Below are 22,743 nucleotides of genomic sequence, written 5' to 3' on the forward strand. Positions count from 1 at the left end.
CTGATATTGCTTGGATTGTATCTTATATGTTAGGATAATGTATATTAAATGGATGGGCAGCCATAAGAAAAAATAGAACGGGATTAGATAAAAAAGAAATACATAAAATATTCTATAAAAAAGTAACACATTATTCCTAAAATATGCTCTTCTAATTCTTTTGAGTTAGTAGATTTAAAACTAAGCATCCTGTCTGCAGAGAAACAGGGGTGCTTATCTAGATCTGGGAGCAAGCTTGTCAAATATTTCTTTCTTTTTCATCTGAAATAGGTCGGTTCATGAATACCTAAGTGGAGAACCTTTTCAAGAATACTCAGAAAGCATGTATTTTGATAGATTTCTCCAATGGAAATGGCTAGAAAGGTAAGTGGCATAACAGTGGGTAGAGTAAAACTTTTTTAAATTGAAAGATATAATTAAAAAGATAAAACCAATAAAGCAAAAAAAGAAAAGAATAAAAAGAAAAATGCAAAGTGCAGAAATTTGAAAAAATAATAATATAATAAAGAAAAAGAAAAGAAATGTATAAAGAAATGGCTTCTCCCACCATCACAATAAGTATAAACCATTTTAGAAATTCATCATCAACAAATTATCTCTTTTTACCATATCACATCTTTTAACTATAAACAAATCTTAAAGTTTTGTTGTTCAATACCAATGAACAAAAGTCCAGTAAAAGTCCAGAAAACTGGTAAAATAAATAAACATTATTATTTTAACCTTGATCAAATAAGCCAACTTTATATTTTCAACTTTTAACAATCTTGATTTTTAGTCCTTTCAAAACATGTCCCAGAACTTGGTTTCTTTTCATTTTTTCTTTGTCCCTTCTCACAAAATTCTTCAAGACTATAACAAGTCTCTTTTGTAAATCTAATATAGGAAATTTATCCAGGTCATTTCTTTAGTTTGTTTTTTGTATATCCCTTGCATTATAATTAGGTGGCTCTTTTCTATGTCCAATGTAGCACCATTTTCTATATCATTCTTTTAACCTGTCATTCTTTTAATCTTTCAGATCATTCATAATCTTGTAGGTAAAACTGGTTTCTCTTTCATAAGATGCTTTAAACACAGTCTATCTATAGAGGCCGACACTCTTAAAATTAACTTCTAGATTCATTGTTCATAAATATCCTTCAATATGTCCAATGTTAAAATATTTGCTTCATTCTGTATTAGTAAGTCAAATTTAAACATTCCTCTCCATTAATTGTAATCATTAGTTCCTTCCAGTTCCCTCTAATATCTAACCTTTAATGTGTCATTGCATTTTTAAGAAAATTCTAAACAAAAGTGTTTTCCCACAGGAAAGAGTCTTATAATTAATTTCAAAATCTTATTTCAAATCCATCTGGATCCTTAGTAACTTTCCAAAATCAAAGTTCTAATGATTTCTTTGCTGTTTATTCCAAAAGAAAACACAATTAAATCCTTAAACATGTGTTTAGAACTTCTTTTGCTAAGAACAGAAGAAAATTTATCCAGTGCTGTAAAATAGGGTGATTTCTAAATAACTAAAAAACAATTTCCTAAAATGATTAGAAAAGAAAGTATGTGAACCCTTTTGAAGGCACTGACTGTTGTTTGAACAAAAAGTTGGCTATTCCAGAGCTTTAAACCTTCTCAAGGCCATTGTCTTATGGTCTCCTCACAAGGACCATCTATCTGGAGCATTTGTGGGCAATCTCAAGTCTTGTCCTTGTCTGGAGAGGAATTAAAAGAGCCAGTCTACTCGGTGGCTCTTCATTGTACTGTAACTGTCACTTTCAGTTTAACAGAGTTATTTTCAGTTTGCCATTTCTTCCCCAGAACTCCAGTGCAGTACAGCCTTCATCTGTTATGGAACATGAAAAAGAATAAGCAGAAAATATTTTTAGTACAACCTTTCCCAATTTGCTGTCTTCCAGATTAAATTTCTTAATCCATATTCAGACAGCTCAGTTGCCAGGTTGAATGAAATCAAGCAACTTGATCCAACATAATGAACAAAAGGTGACTAAGGAAGATGATAGATAGATAGATAGATAGATAGATAGATAGATAGATAGATAGATAGCAAATAATATTTATTTCAATTAATATTAACCACAGGAAATCAGTAGCCAATGCAGTAGCTGAGGCTGACAATAGGTTTATTGCATGTTAACACACTCTGCAAGAATCTGAACTACTAACGGTTAAAGCAAATTGGTAGTAGATAAGGGTCAATGGAATTCAAAGTGGGCTGGTCTTAGATCTCTTGTGAGCATGGAGGATCTTGAAATTGATGATGCACTTGACTCCCTCTCTCGGGTTTAGCCTGGTCATCTCCTGGAGAGGTGTTGCCACTCCTCCTTGACGTATCCTGTGGCCAGATGAGAAAATAGGAACATTTGGAGTGGTTGAAAAGCAGTCATTTCCACAGCTAAATGATCTTTAACAAAGAATTTGTGGATTGTGCAAAATGAATGGTTATAAAATACTCGCCCATATTTCACTTTTAGAAAAACAAGCAGTTAATTTGTTAAAAGGAGAGGAAAATTTTATTTTTTTTTTAAAAAAAATAGTGCTAAGGATGGCAACTGCTTTAAAACTGAAGCTTAATAAAACGTATTAAAACATATTGTTTCCTTTTCCCAATTTTCTTTATTATTTCAGACAACCAGTAACAAAAAACACATTTAGGCAATACAGGGTATTAGGAAAAGGTGGCTTTGGAGAGGTAAGCAAATCTTCTTTTACACACTCTCTACTTGTAAGGGTAGTCAATTATTTTCTGCTGATAAATCTGATCAATTGAAGCATGAAATTGCATGATTTCATTCTTGCTGTATAAGAGTTCTTAAACTTGATTCATTGGGTGTGTGAGAAAGGGATAGACGTGTTTTTTTCTTCAAGTTCTGTAATGAATTACAGGTAGTCCTCAACTTACGACCACAATGGAGCTCATAATTTGTGAGAAATTTGTTAAGTCAGTTTTGCCCCATTTTTATGACTTTTCTGACCACACTTGTTAAGTGAATCCTTGCAGTTATTAAATTAGTAACGTGGTTGTTAAGTGGATCCGGTTTCCCAGATCCACTTCCCATTGACTTTGCTACTTTGCTTGTCAAAAGGTCTCAAAAGATGATCACATGACCCTGGGACACTGCAACCGTCATTACTGTGAGTCAGTTGTCACGTATCCGAATGTAAATCATGTCTGCAAAGGTCATAAGTGTGAAAAATGGTCATAAATCACTTTTTTCAGTGCCATTGTAATGTCGAATGGTCACTAAGAAAACTGTTATAAGTTGAGGACTATCTGTGCTGATATAGTTTTTTGAATTCTGGTCTCAACTATTTGAAATGAAGATGGAATCTCTGTACATAGTGGCTATACAGTAGATGTAGTCACATTTTATCCTCCCAAGCATTGGGTGGGTTCCCCAAAGAGATGTACCAAATTGAACATAAAATATTATTAAATGCACTAATACTGATGATATTAACTGTGTTTCATTATTATCAATACTATTGCAGCTTCCCAACTAATTTTTTGCCTTGGCCCTTCTCATGTTTAGAAATGTAGCACCCAATATTTAAATCAGGGATGTCAAACTCAGATCTGGCCCACTGGTGCCTAATCTGCTGCTTAGATTTGGCCCGCAGGGCCATCCTGGAAACAGCGAAGGACTTGCCCGCGGTGCCTCTGCCAGTGAAAACGGACTTCTGAGCTCTGCTTTTGGCTGCGACAGCCTTCTGCAACCCTCTGCCAGTGAAAACCGAGCTTGGGAGGCACGCTTTCATTGGCAGTGTGCTTGGGCCACCACAACACGAGTGACGTCAAGCTGGTCATGGCCACCCCAGCCCCCAGTGTCCAACACTGCCTCCAGTGTCCAACAATGTCAGTTGGCGACCCCCAGGGGGAGAGCCTTCTCTGTGGCGGTACCTGCCCTCTGGAACGACCTACCCCCAGAGATACGCACGATACCAGACCTCCGGACTTTTTATCGGGCCCTGAAAACACATCTATTTCATCTAGCCGGGCTGGCTTGATCCCATCCTTTCAGTTTTAATTTGTAATTGGTTTTAACGGGTTGTTTTAAATTGATGGCCAAAATTATTTAATGTCTTTTAAACTGTTTTTAAATTTTATATGTTATGTTTTACCGTGGCTGTTCACCACCCTGAGTCCTGTTGGAGAAGGGCAGTATACAAATTAAATAAATAAATAAATAAAAAGAAATAAACACAACCCTGATACGGCCCTCAATGAAATTGAGTTTGACACCCCTGATTTAAATCAATGGCAAGCTATCTTCTGTGCAAACATCCCTTATTTACAGGGTATCCCAGGCTGAGATTGTCATATGTATTATTTCTCTAAATTAAGAATATGGAAAACCAGACCTGTTGCATTGGAAGACTTCCTTTCATCCTCCTACTAAATGTCTGTTTAGTCTCCAGTCAAAAGAACTTTGTTAAAATCAAAGTAGGGAAAATAGATTGATTTGGCTCTGTTAACTGATGATTTGTCCTGTATCTTTTTTTTCCTATTGTAACTTTCCTCTTTTCAGGTATGCGCCTGCCAAGTACGAGCAACTGGGAAAATGTATGCATGCAAAAGATTAGAGAAAAAAAGAATAAAGAAGAGGAAAGGTGAATCCATGGCTCTAAATGAAAAGCAGATTCTAGAAAAAGTCAATAGTCAGTTTGTAGTAAGTATTGCCAAATTTGTAATGGGTATCAACTCTCATTAATAAGTCGATCAGTGATGGGCACTTATATCAAAATGTATGCAGCTGTACTTCTTCCAGGCTGCATCGTGACTTAGATCAGGTTTCTGGTGCTAACTCTGTATGAGTTCTTCGGTTATTACTTTTGCAATCGCAGTGGGTTTTTATGTATCGTTCACTGGAATTTGACAGCACTGTGTGGTTCCAAAATAATTGTTTATGGAAAAAACGGTGCTGCAAACTGCTCACTCTAAAATGGAATGCATACTCCTATTAGCTCTCTACAAGACCCTACCAGAGTCCAAAACTCTAGAATCTGCCAAGCCTCTTTTATTAGTTGTAGCTGCTGCTGCTGGTGCTGCTGGAAGAATTTGTAGTAATAAATAAGACAATACTTAATCTTGAATCAATACATTTCCTAACTTTTTCCTGAAGAACTAAATCTGCAGTATTGTGTGTAGTATCATCTTACACATCTTATGAAAATATCCGACTATGAATGAAGACAAATATATGTGTCCGAGGATGTTGCAGGATCCAATCTGGGTTGATCACCGGGACCAGATGTCTAGTATTCTCAGCTTTCGGGCTTGAGCTGGAACCCATTCCAAGAACTTCATTGAATTGAGTTTGATAATTAAAGAAAGAGAGGAATCAGAATATTTTAAGATATGGGGACAATTTTACCATTGGTTAGAGAAGAGATATATATAGGGTAATGTTGCAATGAAACAATGGAAGAAGAAAGGAGAGAGTGAAGATAGATAAATGTATTAATAGTAAGCAAGAAATATGGGAAGAATGTTATAATAAATGAGTAATTTGGGGGGAATGTTATAACAAATGAATGGAAAATATTAAGAAATGATGAAGATCGGAGGAGCAAGAAGAAGAAGTCACAAAAAATGTACCTAGATGATACACTGAATGATTGATTATGTATTGTATGTTTGTCTGTTTATAAAATTTTTAAAAAGTTTTTTTTAAAAAAAGAACTTCATTGAGGATGGGCTCCAGCACGAGCCCAAAAGCTCATAAGGCTAAACCTCTGATCCTGGTGGGATTGGATCCTGCAATATCTGCCTGTATTCTTGCCCTGTGGTCTTTTTTTTTTTTTTTAATAGCCAGGATTCTATCCCATTTCTTCTTCCTTTTAACTGAACGATGTCATGTCTTTTCTAACACGAAATGCGAGCTATGAGTGAATTCTGGGCATGAATAATTTCTTGAACTATAACTGTTGTTTAACAATTCTCATTCCAGGTCAATCTAGCCTATGCCTATGAAACAAAGGACGCACTCTGCCTAGTTCTAACCATCATGAATGGGGGAGACTTGAAATTCCATATCTACAATATGGGAAATCCAGGCTTTGAAGAAGAAAGAGCTTTGTTTTATGCTGCAGAGATTCTTTGTGGCTTAGAAGACCTGCACAGGGAAAACACTGTGTACAGGTAAATTTTCTTTCATGCTTTCAGAAATTCTTTTTTTTTTAATTCTTTTTTTTTTATTTTTTAATATAATTTATTTATTTTATTTATTTATTTAATCTAATTTTTATACTGCCTTTGTCCCAAAGGACTCAGGGCGGTGCACAACCAAAGATAAAACAAGTACCTATATAAAATTTAAAAACAATTTAAAAACATATTAAATAATTTGGCCCCAACGTCATTAAAACAAAAACAACCCATTAAAATTAATGTTTAGGCCAACCCAGCTTGGTGGAACAAAAACGTCTTGAGGACATGGCGAAAGGTGCGCAAGTCAGGGATCATCCGTATCTCTGGGGGCAGTTCATTCCAGAGGGCGAGTGCCCCCACAGAGAAGCCTCTCCCCCTGGGTGTCGCCAGTCGACATTGTTTGACCGATGGTACCCTGAAGAGTCCCTCTCTGTGGGAGCGCACTGGCCGGTGGGAGGCTATCGGTAGCAGAAGGCAATCTCGTAAGTACCCAGGTCCTAAGTCATGGAGCGCTCTAAAGATAGTAACCAACACCTTGAATCGCACCCGGAAGACCACCGGGAGCCAGTGCAACTCGCGCAGGAGTGGTGTTACATGGGAGTGCCGTGTAAACAGTGTGTCGTCCAGGTACAGATATCTTTATAAAATAATAATCAAAATTTACAACAATATTCATTACATTAACATTGATTCTATAATATTTAAATGATAATATTAAACATAATAATCATAATATTTGCTTCTCTCTCTTAACATATCTTCTTTATTTCACTAATCTTTTTCTTTTGTTTCCCTGTTTCTAACTTCCATTTTTGTTTTCTAATCATTGATAAAATAATGAAATTCTTATTATCCTCATATAATATTTCCTGTTCCTATACGTAGGTATCAATATGTTTCTCATTACCTTTATTTTTTTAATACCCTTACAACAAAAGAGCAAAAAATGCAACATAGGTACCACATCCAAATTAATTGGAATTTATGATTAGGGTTTAAGTGGCAAACGGTTAAAATTCTCTCCCACCAAAAGGTGTGGTCTTGAGCCAACAGTTATTGCACAGTTTATCCTTACAAATCTAAATAAATTAATGGATGTTTCAAAAATATTCTAGATCAATCCTGAATCAAAAATGAACAGAAAAAAATAAGGTCATGATAAAAGAGAACTTTTCTTTTGCAAAAATGTTCAATTTCTCTGGAGGAAGAAATTATTTACAATTGAGTACTGGGTTACAGGAATTATAATAATATACGGTTATGAAAATCGTCTTACCAAGAAAAAAAATGATAATATTCCCATGACGCAGCTTTTATAAATAATGGTGGGGTAAAGATTGAATAACAATGTATGAAAATGATTTTTAACTATTTATATTGCAATTTAAAGTATGGGAAAAACTTTTTTTCCCTAATGGCAAGTGAGCTATGAAATAAAAAAAAGAGGAAAATCAATCCTATCTCCCAAACATTTTTTTCTGCATCATTATATCTCTAATGATCATATGCTTAGGTAAAATCTGCACAGTATTTTGCTGAGTCACTGTGTTTAAGGCACATAAGGAACGTCCATATTGGGATTGGAGTGTCTTCAGTACCTGGCTGAGAAATTGGCTAGGACTCATTACCTCTGCCTTTATACTCCAGAAATTGTGTTTCATTTGGAACCTGAAACAAATATATTTTGGCTTAAAAATTCAGACAAACCATTCCAGAATATTTTGCTTGTTCCAGATTTTGGCCATAAACAAATTCCGGAGGGGTCTTATGGGGTGAGTAGAGCAAGGATGATACACCATCCTTCTCTCCCTTCCTCTGCCCCGTGGCCTGGGCACTGGCCCATTTACCAATTTTCCCAACAGTTTTATCCCTGTCTTCCCTTAGCCACCATCTTGAATTCAAGTGGATTTCTGCCTCTCAGCCTCTCTGGGTCAAAGAGATGCTACAGTCCACTTGGACCACATAACTCCCCTCTCTTTCCTTTCCTCCTGCTCCTCCTTCTAAGCTAGAAGGCTTTATGGCCACTTATCTTCTTTTCTTGGACATAAGGGGAAATAGGGAAGGAGGGGTACTAGGACAATTTGGAGAAGGGTGGGCTGTATTTGAATTTTTGCATGGTGGTAGACCACCTAATGGTCCTCAAATTTTTACAGTGCCTTTCTTTCCCGGCCCTCTGTAGTTATAACTCACCATGGTTGCCCTTGAATTCAAGTATTTTCCAGCCTGCCTAATTTCTTCTCTGCGATCTTCTAGTTGCCTTTGTTTGTCTATCCCTAACTCACTGCTGCTGATAGCCTTGCTTTTGTCCCACTTTCCCCATCCCTCAATAGTTTTGCTTGGACCAATCACAGACCAGTCATGTCTTGACACCTACTCTGGATCTATATTCAGACAAAACATGCATGGCCTTTGTTCTTGACGTAAGCTACCCAAAAGTGACTGTTCCATACATAAAATGCTCATTTCAGATATTATCAAGTGACAAACAATTGTTCCTGCTTCTTTCTTTCTTTATTTATTTAATGCAGGAGGGTTTGTTATTCACATCCTGCAAAATACTAACACCATAAGGATTGTAATGTGAATAACCTTAACAATTTCTGATAACATCTGCAATTCTGCAAAATTCTCTCTGTGCTTTATTCTTCATAGTTCTTTCTATCTCCATGTGATTTCCAATGTCTGAATATTGAGCCCAAGTGCTAAATACCGTTTTGATTAGGAACCTATTAAAGGTGCTTTTAAAGATAAATAAAACAAAGAGGCAAAGATCTGAAGCATCCAAAGATCTAATAACCCTGCTTGAAATTAAGGGATTAATTATTTTGCCTTTTTATGAGAATAACTGACTATGAAAGTAATTATTCATTTACAAGAGAAAGTTTATGGCATTCATTAGGTCACCCAAATGCAAGAATTGCTAAAACCACTGTGCTGTGTTGTTGTTGTTTTTAAATGGTAATGTTTTTGGCAATGCTTATTTATATATACCGGTATTTATATCTAAACTGACAAAAGTACTCCTAAGGTGATTTTACCACCTCACTTTTACCCAGGAAAAATTTACTTAAATAAAATAATGCAAGTGAGTGTGTTAAATAAGATAGTACACCTTCACAAATTATATCCCTAACATCAAAAATTATGTTTTTGTTCTAAGATAATAAGATTGTTTAGAATACAATTCAAGTTGACCATCAGACCAATTTGCGATAGGAAGGGTCCTGAAACTCTCCTTTTCAGTATTTTAAATTGTTCTCAGAAATGATTTAAGCTTTGTCATTACTTGGAAGTAAATTTAATTATTTTTCCTCTATTAATCACTGGGGAATTTTTTTTTGTTCAAAATATATTATGTGCACTATTTGTTATTATAAGCAAAGGCACATGAACTAAGAACATTTTGGTTCTCTTCTTTTTGTTAGTTTAAATTCCTATTGACCTCACAAGATAAACTTCACAAGATAAACCAGTGCTAACAAGCCTCCTTTTAAAACAAATAATACTGAGAAAATATGTGACGGGAATGAGGATGTAAAATGGATGGCTTTATTTTAAATACCACTAAAGGCTTATTCTTGGTGTTTAACAAAAAGGCACATGTTGGATTAATGTGATAAAACACTATTCTCAATGTACTTTTTCATCCTAATTTTAAACACTTCCTTGAAGAGCTAGAGGTCTTAATCCATTGCTTTTTCCCACTTTGGCTGTAGATATTTAATATTGGAGTAGTCATTTCAGGCATTGGATTCTGAAGAAAGGATCCAAGAAAGGAAAAAAGAAATATTTGCAACTCCACAAAACGTAAAAGCTCTGCTTTTTGAAATATCTGTCCATTCACAAGACCGCATGTATCCATATCAGCTTAGAATCTTGCAGAAGACATACTATATCTGTGCAGTCTTTTTTTTTAATAGACTATAACTTGTATCTGAATTCATTCATGATGGACAGAGAAAGAGTAACCTGAAGATAGCTCCTTTCAAGAGAACAATCATCCTATATTTCTGAAACAGAAATAGTTAATAGTTTCCATTGCAATTTCTCAGTTGCAGAGAAATCGAGACATGGTTTTCATATTATAGACAAATCTACAGAGTTTCTCAACCTTGGCAACTTTAACTCCCAGAATTCCTCCAGCCAACTAATGAATTGAAGTCCAGACATCTTAAATTGACTAAGATTGAGAAATGCTGTTCTGACGGCTGCCACAATGGCTAGCTAGAGAACACATACAAAATACTCTGCATGGTGTCCTCATTGGTCACATCCAGCTGAAGTGAATGGCCTAAGATTGTGGTAGGCTGTGATTTTCATGTTGCTGCAAAACCATGTTTTTTAATTGACTTTCGGAATTATTTTGATGGGTAAACTGACACCCTACTGCCCAAATGGTTAGAAAGTACTTGCAATTTCCATTTTATCAAAGCAATTTCCAAAGAAATAACAGCAGTGTTTTTTCCTCTTTTTTTCCCAGGGATTTGAAGCCAGAAAATATCCTGTTAGATGATTATGGTAAGTCTGAGAGCTTTAGGTAAAACATTTTTGTCTACAGTAAAATGGCTTATATATAGCTGTCTGTACACAGCCAAATCATTCTCTGAAGTGGATAAGAGGCTAATAAACATTTAACTTTGGATAGAGAAAAAAATGGCACTTTTCCCAAAAAAGAGAGAGAGCTGAGGAAAAGAAGAGCATTTTAAATTAATAGTAACTATGTTAAAAAAGATTTATGCAAATCTTGTATTTTCTCTTATCCAACAATGAGGGTGACCAAATGTGTGTGTCATTTCTCTGAAGATGGGCTTTGTACTTCTTGGCCTTATACCTATAACAAACCAACATTGCTTCCTGGGTAAACAATAGGACTCGTGCCTTTGACCAATTAATATTAATACCAGTCTAAACAATGAGAAATAATATGTGGGTATTATACTGAATATGCTGGGCTTCGAATATGAAATATGGTTGCCTATTTTTTTTTATTTCAAATGCTCCTCAGAGTTAACACTCACCCCCAACTCAATTACATTGAATTATTTGTTCTATTTATATCCATACAGATTAATCCATCAGCTCAGCAACTTTCTGAATTGAATAGAGTCATGAACGGCAAAATATATAGCCTTCATTTGAATTACAGCTAGTTTGAAACTCATAAATATTATCACTCTGTTAGTCCTTCATGCAAGGCAACCTTCTCCTTGTCGCAGAAGTGATCTGATCTCAATGGAGAAGCGCAAGACTCCTGGTCTAATCCCCAGTTGAGACCTGTAAAATGGGGGTGGATATATAACCAACAGATCTGAACCTTTTTTCCTTCCCCCTTCATGGTCCCCACAGTCTTCTCTGACTGTGATTGCTGAAAATTGGTGGTATAGTCTCTCTGATTTTGAAACAGGTTTACAAGAAGCTAATAATGTTAACTTACTTTCATGTTACTAGCCATAATGTACTTTCAAAAAAATAAAAATCCACCTTTTTCAAGTTTTCTTTTTTGAAAGCCAGGTGGAAAAATTGTATAATCCTATCCCTGCCCATATGTGTGACATACTGTATCACCCTCAGATTTGGATTTTGTCCCTTTCATAGTGGCCAAATTTGCTTAAATACAATCCGTAGCCATCAAAAGTTTGCCCATCTCTGCAAGAACAGGTAACGTATGAGGCCTGGAAAGTCTGTTAGTCCAAGTAAACAAAACAACCAGAAGTGGAAAACAGCCTGATGAAATAACACTTGGCCAAAGTATTCATTTGATTATCATTTTTTGCTGTGGAGAACAGCAGGTGTGGGAAGGATGAAAACATAATGAAAATCCTCATTGTAATTTGAATTGGTTAGTTGGTGTGCTCTATGGGGCAAACCTTAATGGATTATTAGGAAATAGTCCCTAAAATAGTCAAGCAATATGAGCAACCATATTTTAAATATGCTTAGATTCCTTTCACCAAACAAGGAATTACATTAGATGTTATAAATGATTCCTAACAACTGCACTATTTCCCCAGCTAGGATTCCAGGGGTTTTTCCGTTCTCATTGAAAGGAACAAAATAACATAAAATCTTGATCGCACTTCCAATGCAGTTTAGTTTTTCAGCCAAGTTTTGCTTTTCTGGGATGGAAATCTTCTGGCATGGCATCCTTTCAAGGGAATTTTAAAGAAATTAAACACATTAAAAAGGGTTTTTTAATGTTTAGTGCATACAAGATTAACATTCTTTAAATTCTCCCTACTATCTAAGACCATCTCATGTTCAAGCTTGTACTTTTATTTGAAAGCAGAGGGACATTTGGCCTGCCCTAATATCAAGCAGCTTCCTTGATCAATTTTTCAGATGAGTTCCTCCAAAGAACTGGTATTATTTTCTTCTCTGCAATGGTTAGATTTGTTTTTACAATGTATTTAATAGTAAAATAATTGTTTTCTACAGATTCATGCCTATGCTAAAAAAAATTTCACCTCCACTTTAGGCCACATCAGAATATCTGATTTGGGACTAGCTGTTAAAATTCCTGAGGGTGACTCCATCCGTGGACGAGTAGGAACAGTTGGTTATATGGGTGAGTGGTCTGAAATAGTCTGTTGTTTTCAACTTTGAAGACTATGATTTCAACTTTGTAATGTAAAAGAAAAAACAAACTCTGTTCATGCATGATAAGCAGTCACAATTCAGCATGACTGAACAGATGGCTGAATCTCTGATATGTAGGATCACTTGACCAAGTCACAATTCTCTGTATGTCCTCCCCTAACTGCTTGAGTGCAAAGACAGCATCCCCCAGATTGGCTTTATGTAACACTCAGCATTGGTAAAAGTTAAAAATATATTTATTTAATAAGAACAGTGCATGAAACAAGGAATTGTTAGTAAACATGGCATCCATGAATGGCCTGGGGAAGAACAAGATAGCACTCATCTAATGAACCATTTGAATATTATCCAGCATTTAGACCTTATGAGCTATCAGTGTCAGCAACCCCATTGTCCTAGATACTTTTATGACTTAATTCTTCCTCCCTTCACCACCACCCCTAATAGCTATAGTTGTCCATTTATATTTCATACCAAACTCCGTATTGCGGTTGAATGCAGTGGAAAACATTTAATATAGGAATTGTTCTGAAAAATTTTAAGTAGGGATTTTTTTCATGTTTGATAGTTTTCATTTCTCTAAGATGAAGGACATGTTAAATAGAGTCCATAGAACTCCTAGCATGTATTATGTATTTGTAAATATTAGTAAATATTAAACCTCATGCTTCAGAGTATTTAAAAAGAAAAAAAAAGGAAATGAGATTATTGCAAATAAATGGCACTAAGATTTTCAACTTAAATCAGAGATGGGCATGTGAGATTGTTAGGTCTTGTGCACTCTTAGACCACTTTTACAGTCCCTTTAAGCCCCTTCCCACTACACTACCAAACACTGGGGATGCAGTTGCTTGCCGTTATGAGGTAGGCAACACAAAATTGTCATGATCACATGAGGACATGATATGATTTAAGCAAATTAGTAAAATTCACATCATTCACATAATAACATCTTGGCATGTGTGAAATCATTGTGGCTTGTACCAGACTCCATGTGTAAGAAAAGTAATTTCATATCACATATAGTAATGTCAGTGGTGAAATCCGAACCGGTTTGCTACTGGTTTGCTGGCCACGCATGTGCGCCACGCGCCAAACATGCACTGCATGTGCATGCGCAGTACATACCAAAAGGACACTTGGGAAGGTAAGTAGAAGCAAGGGGGGGATCAGCTGTGGCACGCGACTTAGCTTCGCTAGAAAGCAGGATTTCCTGCTTTCTAGCAAAGCTAAACCCTGCGCCACAGCTGATCATCAGAAATACCAGTTCGGAAGAAACGATAGCTTTTTTTAACTACTGGTTCTTCTGAACCTATAGGTTTTATCACTACCGGTTCGCCCAAACCGGAGCGAACAGGTAGCATTTCACCCGTGAGTAATGTGACTTGTGTGATAAAGAAAACTAATTAAATATAGACTTGTTGTTATGGGTAAGCTTATATGATATCCATATCCTTTACAGATCCTTGAAAAGATCCATTCTGATATTTTTTGACGGGACAAAGCAAAGTAGTTGGAATGATGCAGATTACCACCTGACAGATATCCTTGTGTATTGCACAGTATAGATCAGAGGTCTTCAAACTTGGCAGCTTTAAGACTTGTGGACTTCAACTCCCAGAATTCTCCAGCCAGCTATGCTGGTTGAAGTCCACAAGTCTTAAAGCTGCCAAGTTTGAAGACCTCTGGTATAGATGATCACAGGGTAAACAGTGGTCTCAATTCCTATTTAAATCCTGGAAATACGTATTTGAACTACCATGGATAGTAATTGTTTCCAACTATAAGGAAGTGACCCTACATAAATGGCTTAATTTTATTATTATAATTACCTGTGAAACAAGTTCCACTAAGCTTCTCTCTTAGTATCAAATTGATCCTTGGCCAGACTAAATGGAATCTCTTATTTCATTCTTGCCTTGATAGTCATGCTTACGTCAATATAGCCATAGGGAACTTTTTTCCATTGTCTCTTTTCTTTTTTCCCAGCTCCAGAAGTCTTGAATAACCAGCGATATACCCTTAGCCCTGATTACTGGGGATTAGGCTGCTTAATCTATGAAATGATTGCAGGACAGTCACCCTTTCGAGGAAGGAAAGAGAAGGTGAAGCGGGAAGAAGTAGACAGGAGAGTCTTGGAGATGGAAGAGGTGTATTCCCATAAATTCTCTGAAGAGGCAAAGTCTATCTGCAAAATGGTAAGGAGGTCACTTGGTGTGAAAATCAATTAGTAGATTGTAATGATCAGATAATTACGAGATAATGATTAAGACTACTTGTGGAAAAGTTTTTCAAACCTGGGGTCATACAGATGTATTGGCCTTTAACCCGCCATAGCCCTTGAGTAGGAATTATAAAATCTGAAGTCCACTGCATATGAAGTGACACTGTTGAGGTAGTAGGTCCTTTGCTGATCAAGGCCCTAGCAAATATTAAATTTTGATACCTTCTAGAACTAGCCTTAGTTTACACAAGTTTCTTTTCCAGTGTTTCGTTCATTAAAATAGTGAAGGCTGTCAATGACTTTTGTTTGCCTTTCCATGAGATGTATTCCCCCTTCTGTAAAATGCACATTTTGAAATGTTTCTCACTACAACTACTTCCTTGCCTTCATGAATTCTAAATGATTGAAATTATACCAAGCCAGACTGCTGATCTAGCTCAGTGCTATCTACAGTGTTTTCTCAAATTCAGACTTCTGCTAAGCAGCTTTTCAATCATTACTTGGAAATGCCAGGACCGAACTGTTTTGAACTTTTTGCCTAAAAAAGATTAAACCATTAAACTAGGAGTCATCAGAATGTGAGGTCATGTTTGTTCCCACTCAAAGCAAGCTGCCTTCATTTCTTGGGATCCATTTGCTGGGACTCTCCTTTGACAGACCTTATTTGTGTAGCCACAGTCCCAGATCACTTCTGAGCTCCACTTGCTAGGCTTGTGTTATTCTTGACTAGGGTCACCAAGGATAGATTGCAATAGGTTCCTTTCTTGGTGCATTGTACCATAGACATAGACGTAGACATAGAATTCTTTATTGGCCAAGTGGACACACAAGGAATTTGTCTTTGGTGCATATGCTCTCAGTGTACATAAAAAGACAAGATACATTCATCAAGAATCATAAGGTACAACACTTAATGATAGTCATAGATACAAATAAGCAATCAGGAAACAATATCAATATAAATCATAAGGATACAAGCCAACAAAGTTACAGTCATGCAGTCATAGTGGGAGGAGATGGCTGATAGGAACGGTGAGAAGACTAATAGTAATAGTAATGCAGCCTTAGTGAATAGTTTGACAATATTGAGGGAATTATTTGTTTAGCAGAGTTCGGGAAAAACTGTTCTTGTGTCTAGTTGTCTTGATGTGCAATGCTCTATAGCGACATTTTGAGGGTAGGAGTTGAAACAATTTATGTCCAGGATGTGAGGGGTCTGTAGATATTTTCACAGCCCTCTTTTTGACTCGTGCAGAATATAGATCCTCAATGGAAGGCAGGTTGGTAGTCATTGTTTTTCTGCAGTTCTAATTATTAAACATTGGTCAGTTGCTGTGCCAAACTTGAACTAAACTGGGACATCCTATTGGATTCTGGAGTAAACCTGCATACTCTGAATGCAACCTATGCTCAGCATCAATTCTTGGAGAAGAAGAAAATCTAATGTTGGAAGACTGGGCTGAGTACTAGAATATGGAAGTCCAGGCACAGCACCACATCCATCATGGGGAAGTTGAAAGAAGAATAAGGGGGGAAGGTGCTAGGCAAAAGTGTATTGGGGCTAGGCAAAAGTGTATTGATCTTGGATAGATGATCTTGGAAGGTACTCAGGAATAGGTTGAAGCTATGATAGGAACTACTGCTGAGAGCACAAAAGCCATTGAAGGCAAATCCTGATCTTTGGATTGAGTTGTGTCAGATATCGAATTTTGAATATATAAAATTTTAACACAGAAATTACATTCCAAACTACAGTTTGTCCAAGGAAAACAGGAGCCCTGTCCTACTCAGAGACCCTGTCCAAGGGTTTTCTGACAGAATTTTTCATAGGTAGATATACATTCTAAGGTTATGGTTAGCATCATGAAGTTTGAGAAGCCCTACACTATATCTCTTTTCAGTAAAGATACAATTTACCTTGCCCTTATTTCAGAAGTTGGGGAAAATTACAACCTACCATTTTTTCATGCCTTAAGCCAGTTGCATAGTGTAGTCTAGTAGGCAGATATTTTACATCCATGTTTTTCTAGTTATGAAACCTCCTGTTGTGAATTGCTATATAATAAGTCTAACATGACTCATTATTTGTTCTTAGGAGTTTACTGTTATTGTATAATTTTTTTTTAAAAAAAAAACTTTTTATAAGTTTGCTGAGAGAAAATTTTTATTTCAAAATTAGATTTCATCCTGGTCAACATTTAACTCAGTTATCCTGCACAGGAATTCTTGAGTATCAGTGTAGAGTATCGATTACAATTTTGGACTGGGCCTGTGGAGACCCAGATGGAACTCCCTGGTGAACCGTATAACTCAAAGGGTTGCCGCAGGGTTAAAGTGCAAGGAGTCTGTGATCTCCTTGAAAGGTAGGGATAAAAATGAAATAAATTAAAAGGGATCTTTCAACAGGGCCCTCTCCACTAATTTCACCAATGAAAGGCTTCATTTTTTAGGCCAGTGATGAGCATGTTGGGGTGAAAAAACCTGAATCAAAGGAGTTTCCTAAGCTTTTTTGATTCTTACTACCATCCAGTCCAGAAACATAAATTTCCGGTGCTGCCATCTTCCGAATGGTGTTGTGTTCCAGTAAAACACAGTTCAGCAACACCCTCTGAAATGACCGTGACTTAAAACTGTGGGTGCCTTGATGCCAACACTGACACATGCAGGAAAATCTTAGAGGTTTGTTCCATTTGCCATGTGTCATCCGCCCATGCCTGCTTTTAAGTACTGAATGCATTCACAGTTGGATCCAAGCACAACCAGATCCAAGTTCTAGAAACAAGGCTCACTGTTGAAAAATTCCTGTGATGTTTCCTAACGTCAGTAAACGGTGTTTGTAAACTAAATGCTTCAGTAATATGCTGTGCCGGGGATACTGTAATTAGTGTTCCCTTTTCATTTAGATTTGTCCAGCCTTGGGAACATTTTAGCTGGAGAATTTTCCAGAATCATTTGCCAAATCTTGGCTGGAGTGTGACTGCATGTACCTGCTTCTGTTCCTTCAAACTGAAGAATGCTTATAAAAACAATCTGGTTAAGCAATTGAAGGAAACCAACTGCAGTTAACTTTCTATTACATGTGTTTTCTGAGGCCTAATTACATAAATTCATTATTTTAATGATTTCTAAATTGCAAGCTTATACAAATATTTCGTGTTTATGAAATTGTTAACTTTTCTATTGCTGCCCTCTAATGGACAAAGGGTGAACATCCTCTGGAAAAATCTTTCAATCTGTTTTCCTCGTCATTTTTATAATCAATGAAGTTAACAGTCTAACCACAATGTTTGCTCAGAAGAGAGTCCGGTTGAGTTCAATCATCTTTTCCTTAGTTTATTTTTGTTACTGAATGAAGCTTGACATTACTAGCCCATTATCATTGAGCTACCTTAATTTCTAATATTCCTCAGTGAAATTCCTTTAGCATTCCCTCTCCCCACCCCATCAAGTAATAAGACTGAAATAAAAACCAGTAAAATAGTATATACTTGGCAGAATATTATAATGTAATGCAGCTCCAGGATTAATGATGATATTTGTTGAATGCTAGAATAATTTTATATCTTAGTTACTGTAGCTGCCAAATGAGTGAGATAATAATGAGGCTTTCAAGTTCTACTACAGGTACTAGTAGAACTACTCAACTTACAACTATCAATTGAGCCCAAAATTTCTGTTGTTAAATGAGACATTTGTTAAGTGAGTTTTGCCCCATTTTATAACTTTTCTTGCCACAATTGTTAAGTGAATCAGGCTTCCCCATTGACTGCTTGTCAGAAGGTTGCAAAACCTGACCTTGGGACACAGCAATTGTCATAAATATGAACCAATTGCCAAGCATCTGAATTTTGAACACATGATCATGGGGATGCTGTAATGGTCGTAAGTGTGAAAAATGGCCTGAAGTCACTTTTTTCAGTGTTGTTTTAACTTTGAACAGTCACTAAACAAACTGTTGTAAATCAAAGACTACCTGTATTCATGAGTATTATATATGATTTCTATCTTCACATCAGGGGTGGGTTCTAAATTTTTTTACTACTGGTTCTGTGGGCATGGCTTATTTTGTGGGAGTGGCTTGGTGGGGGTAATGTGACTGGGTGGGCGTGGCCAGCTTTTTTTTTTTTTTTTACTTTTAAAAGCATTTTTTCAGCCGAAGAGGTTGTAGAAAAAATGCTTTTAAAAGTTTTTTTTAAAAAAAGCCTCTGATGAGGTGGGCGGGGTAAGCGAGCAGCGACCGGGCCGGGGACCGGTTTGGGGGCATGGCCAGCCAATGTTATTACCGGTTCTCGGAACTACTACAAATTTTTACTACCGGTTCTTGCGAACCGGTGCGAACCGGGAGCAACCCACCACTACTTCACATTACCTATTTAAATGATAACCTTTCTTTTGCAAAATGATTTCTATTTCTACTTAAAAGTTGAAACTGCACTTCAGCCAACTAAACATCATCCCTCTAAGCTCACTGTGTTAATCCATACTGAAGGATGAAGCATCTTGTTGATCAATGGAGCTTATTCCTAGCTAACAATTATTCATGGAGTTTAATCTTCTGATCTTAATAAATTGGATTCTGTCATAGGGCAGTGCTTACTTTGAAAATTATTAGGAAAAATTTTGGACCTCGCATAAGCGTTGTATCTCTAAAACACCTAATATTTTTGCCAGCCAGCCAGGCAAAAAAAAAAAAGGTGAATAAAGGGATATGACTCTTTAAAGCAGCAACATATTTTGTTCAGGATTGCACAGAAGCATGTATAATGAGTGGTTTTAAGGAATATTGGAAGACATTTTATTTAGATGAGGTTTAAACACTTCAGCCAAAACATGCCCAGTCATACTAGACAATGTGGCTCTTTAAAAATTGGGGGAGGGGCGTGATATGTTTATTTTATTATTAAATTTACATGCTGCACATCTCGCTATCCAAATCCTTAATGAGCTCTGGAATTTTGTGCTCTGCGGATCCAAACCTCAAAGCTCTTGAAGATGCTGTCTCTTTGCCGCCATCAAGAGGTTTGCAGGGTGGATCTGCTAAATCTAAATCTAGTAGTGTCCAGAACTTCATGTGTGATTATTGGTAAAGATATATGACAGAAAATAATTGGCCTTCACCTGCCAAAGCATTCACAAGTAAATCTATTTATCATTCATTCTTTTTTTGATTTTTAAGCTACTATTTCTCTTCATATATACCATCTTCCTTGAATTTTCCCCATCAGAATAATCCTGTGAAGTAACTTGGGCTGATTGATTAACCCTAAGTAATCTTTCTAGTTGAGGTGGGACTTGAATCTACTCCCAATCTATTTAAACTTTCACCACCAGTTTATTCTGGCTCTCAATAACTCTGGAGTAAGAGATAAAATGTTGGAAAACTTTAGGAACTCTTAATAATTCATCAGATATAATTCTGTAAACCATGGTTAAATTCAATAAATTAATCTTGCTTTTGAGGCTTGAAATTAGTATAAGGAACTCAGTATGTGTTTAAATCTGTAACACATTTTACCAACAGTTTGCAGATCAAATCATATTGAGTAATGCAGGGAAAAGTCTCTGCTGGAATTTCTTGAAGGTCATTGACAATATGAGATTAGGCATACGAAGATAGGATTATGATAACTAAATAAAATAAATAAGCCAGTCAGTTAGAGTTAAAATAGAGAAGTGATATGACTAATTTTATAAAACATTGATAAGATGATTAAATATATTCAGTAAGTATAAGTCCAACTTTTTTAAACACGTATGTGAAAGTAAGAATTAATTGTTGCATTTTAGCTCCAGCAAATAAGGATAATGAAATGAAAGAACCTGGGAAAATTTTTGAGAAAAGTTACACAAATTTGTGCAATTTTCCTCAAAATTCTTTTGTGCTTTATCACACTTAGCTGATTACGGAAGTCTAAAGAAAAATCATTCTGCTGGGACACATGAATAGATAACTGGGAATGAAATAAGAGTGCAGAAAAAGTGATTGGGCTATTCAGAGGCTTGAAAATGTAAAGGTTTCATGAATTATTTGCCTAAAAGAAATCTGTATATTTCAAAGTTTGGTTTTGGCTTAAGACATTAATGGATGCACATGAAAAAAGACAAGTGAAAAATTGGGGATGGGGGTGATGAAGTTGAAGAAAGAGAAAATGCTAGAAGAACTATTTCAGAGGCTGGTACAGAAATGAATAAATGAATAATGAATAAATAAATGTTAGTGTCCAAGAACAAAATGCTGAAAAAGAAATCATAAAGCTTTAAAAACAAATATAGATGATGTAATAGCAGAAATATGGTTATGGTTGCCAATGAAGTACAGTGTGATTTATTTAGCACCTGTGTAAAGATTTCATCTGCGTCTGACAAGTGAAAGAACACATTATGACTCCCTTATACAAAATGAAAGGTAACAAGACTAGATGCAAAAAAAATCAGAGGATAAATTTGTTCAGTTTACCCAGAGGGGTGCTTGTTAGAATTCTGATTAAATTGATGCCAGAAGTAGCACGAAATTATCAAACAAAATTTGATAAGTACAAGTGCATAGTATGTACTTCTTTCCTGAAGGTCACTTAGAAATGTAAGAATGTGAGAAATTAAGTCCTGTATGATAAAATGGAAAGGCTTGAGCTTTTTGCAAATATAGAAAGTTGCCAACTGTGATAAAAGCAGTATATGATGGAAGTATTAGATAAAAATTAGCAGAATGCTTTGTGAATGGTTCAACACTTAGGCAAGGATATTGCCTTGGTTCTTTAATATATTCATAGATACATTGTACAAAGAATATTTATTGTAACATTATATATAGTGTATGTTACAGCATGAATTAATATTCAAGGCTAGACAAGATAATAGTGTCAGCCAGCAGTGTCTACTGGGGGTTGGGGGTGGAATGGGGGTCAAACTGAAGAAAGCATCACCACAATATTGTGATACAAGCACACACCTTTTCTACATGTGTCTCAACATTGTATACCTGCTCCAAAAGGACAGGGACTCTGACATGACATTGTAACATTGCTTTCAATATTATAATCAAAAGGTTTTTTAAATGTTATTGCAATTTTTAAAAGAGCAGTACTGGGGGGGAAACTATAAGAAATAAAGTACACTAGAATAAACAATAATATCAAATTAATTAATTATGAATTGTAATACCATCACAGATCTCCTAACAATAACCTTAATTGGACTTGGAGAATGCAGCTTAGTATAACTATTGTCTGCCTAATATCTAATCAGAACCCACCAGGAGTTACTCAACAGGACTCACCAGGAGTGGCCTCATTACAAAGATGACCCACAAAGCGATTTGCTTACACACATATAACCTATGAAAAAGTAAGAAAATAGATATTGTACCTTTACAGGGAGGATACATGAGATGTGGGTGTGGCTTACTGATGATGGCTAACAAGCCAGAAATAGATCTATATAAGTCTCTCACTGAGCATCATAGGGAAGCACAGGGCCTGCTGGCTGCCAGAAAGAAAAAAGCCCAGAATCGAGTGGATGTGACTCCACTGAGCTTGGGCTGTAGAAAAATCTTGGCTACGTAGGAAAAACCTGGCTAAAAGAAATATATGTATGTATGTATGTATGTATGTATGTGTATATATATATATATATATATATATATATATATATATATATATATATATATATATACACACACACACACACACACACACACACACACATATACATACATATATATGTGTGTGTGTGTATGTATGTATGTATATATGTGTAT

The 22,743-nt window shown here is 36.0% G+C and overlaps 1 protein-coding gene across 1 annotated transcript in view; it reads left to right on the forward strand.

The window, feature by feature from the left end:
- GRK5 (G protein-coupled receptor kinase 5) overlaps positions 1 to 22,743 on the forward strand; it is a 93,505-nt gene that overhangs the window by 64,971 nt on the left and 5,791 nt on the right. The window contains exons 5-11 of the mRNA XM_070944871.1: positions 271 to 363; positions 2,644 to 2,707; positions 4,545 to 4,685; positions 5,967 to 6,157; positions 10,647 to 10,684; positions 12,642 to 12,731; positions 14,753 to 14,961. Coding sequence (XP_070800972.1) covers positions 271 to 363; positions 2,644 to 2,707; positions 4,545 to 4,685; positions 5,967 to 6,157; positions 10,647 to 10,684; positions 12,642 to 12,731; positions 14,753 to 14,961 — 826 coding nt within the window. The remainder of the gene's footprint in view (positions 1 to 270; positions 364 to 2,643; positions 2,708 to 4,544; positions 4,686 to 5,966; positions 6,158 to 10,646; positions 10,685 to 12,641; positions 12,732 to 14,752; positions 14,962 to 22,743) is intronic.

The sequence above is a fragment of the Pituophis catenifer genome, unplaced genomic scaffold, assembly GCF_029215685.1.
Source record: "Pituophis catenifer annectens isolate HBS135680 unplaced genomic scaffold, rPitCat1.0.hap2 SCAF_6, whole genome shotgun sequence".
Lineage (NCBI taxonomy): Eukaryota > Metazoa > Chordata > Lepidosauria > Squamata > Colubridae > Pituophis > Pituophis catenifer.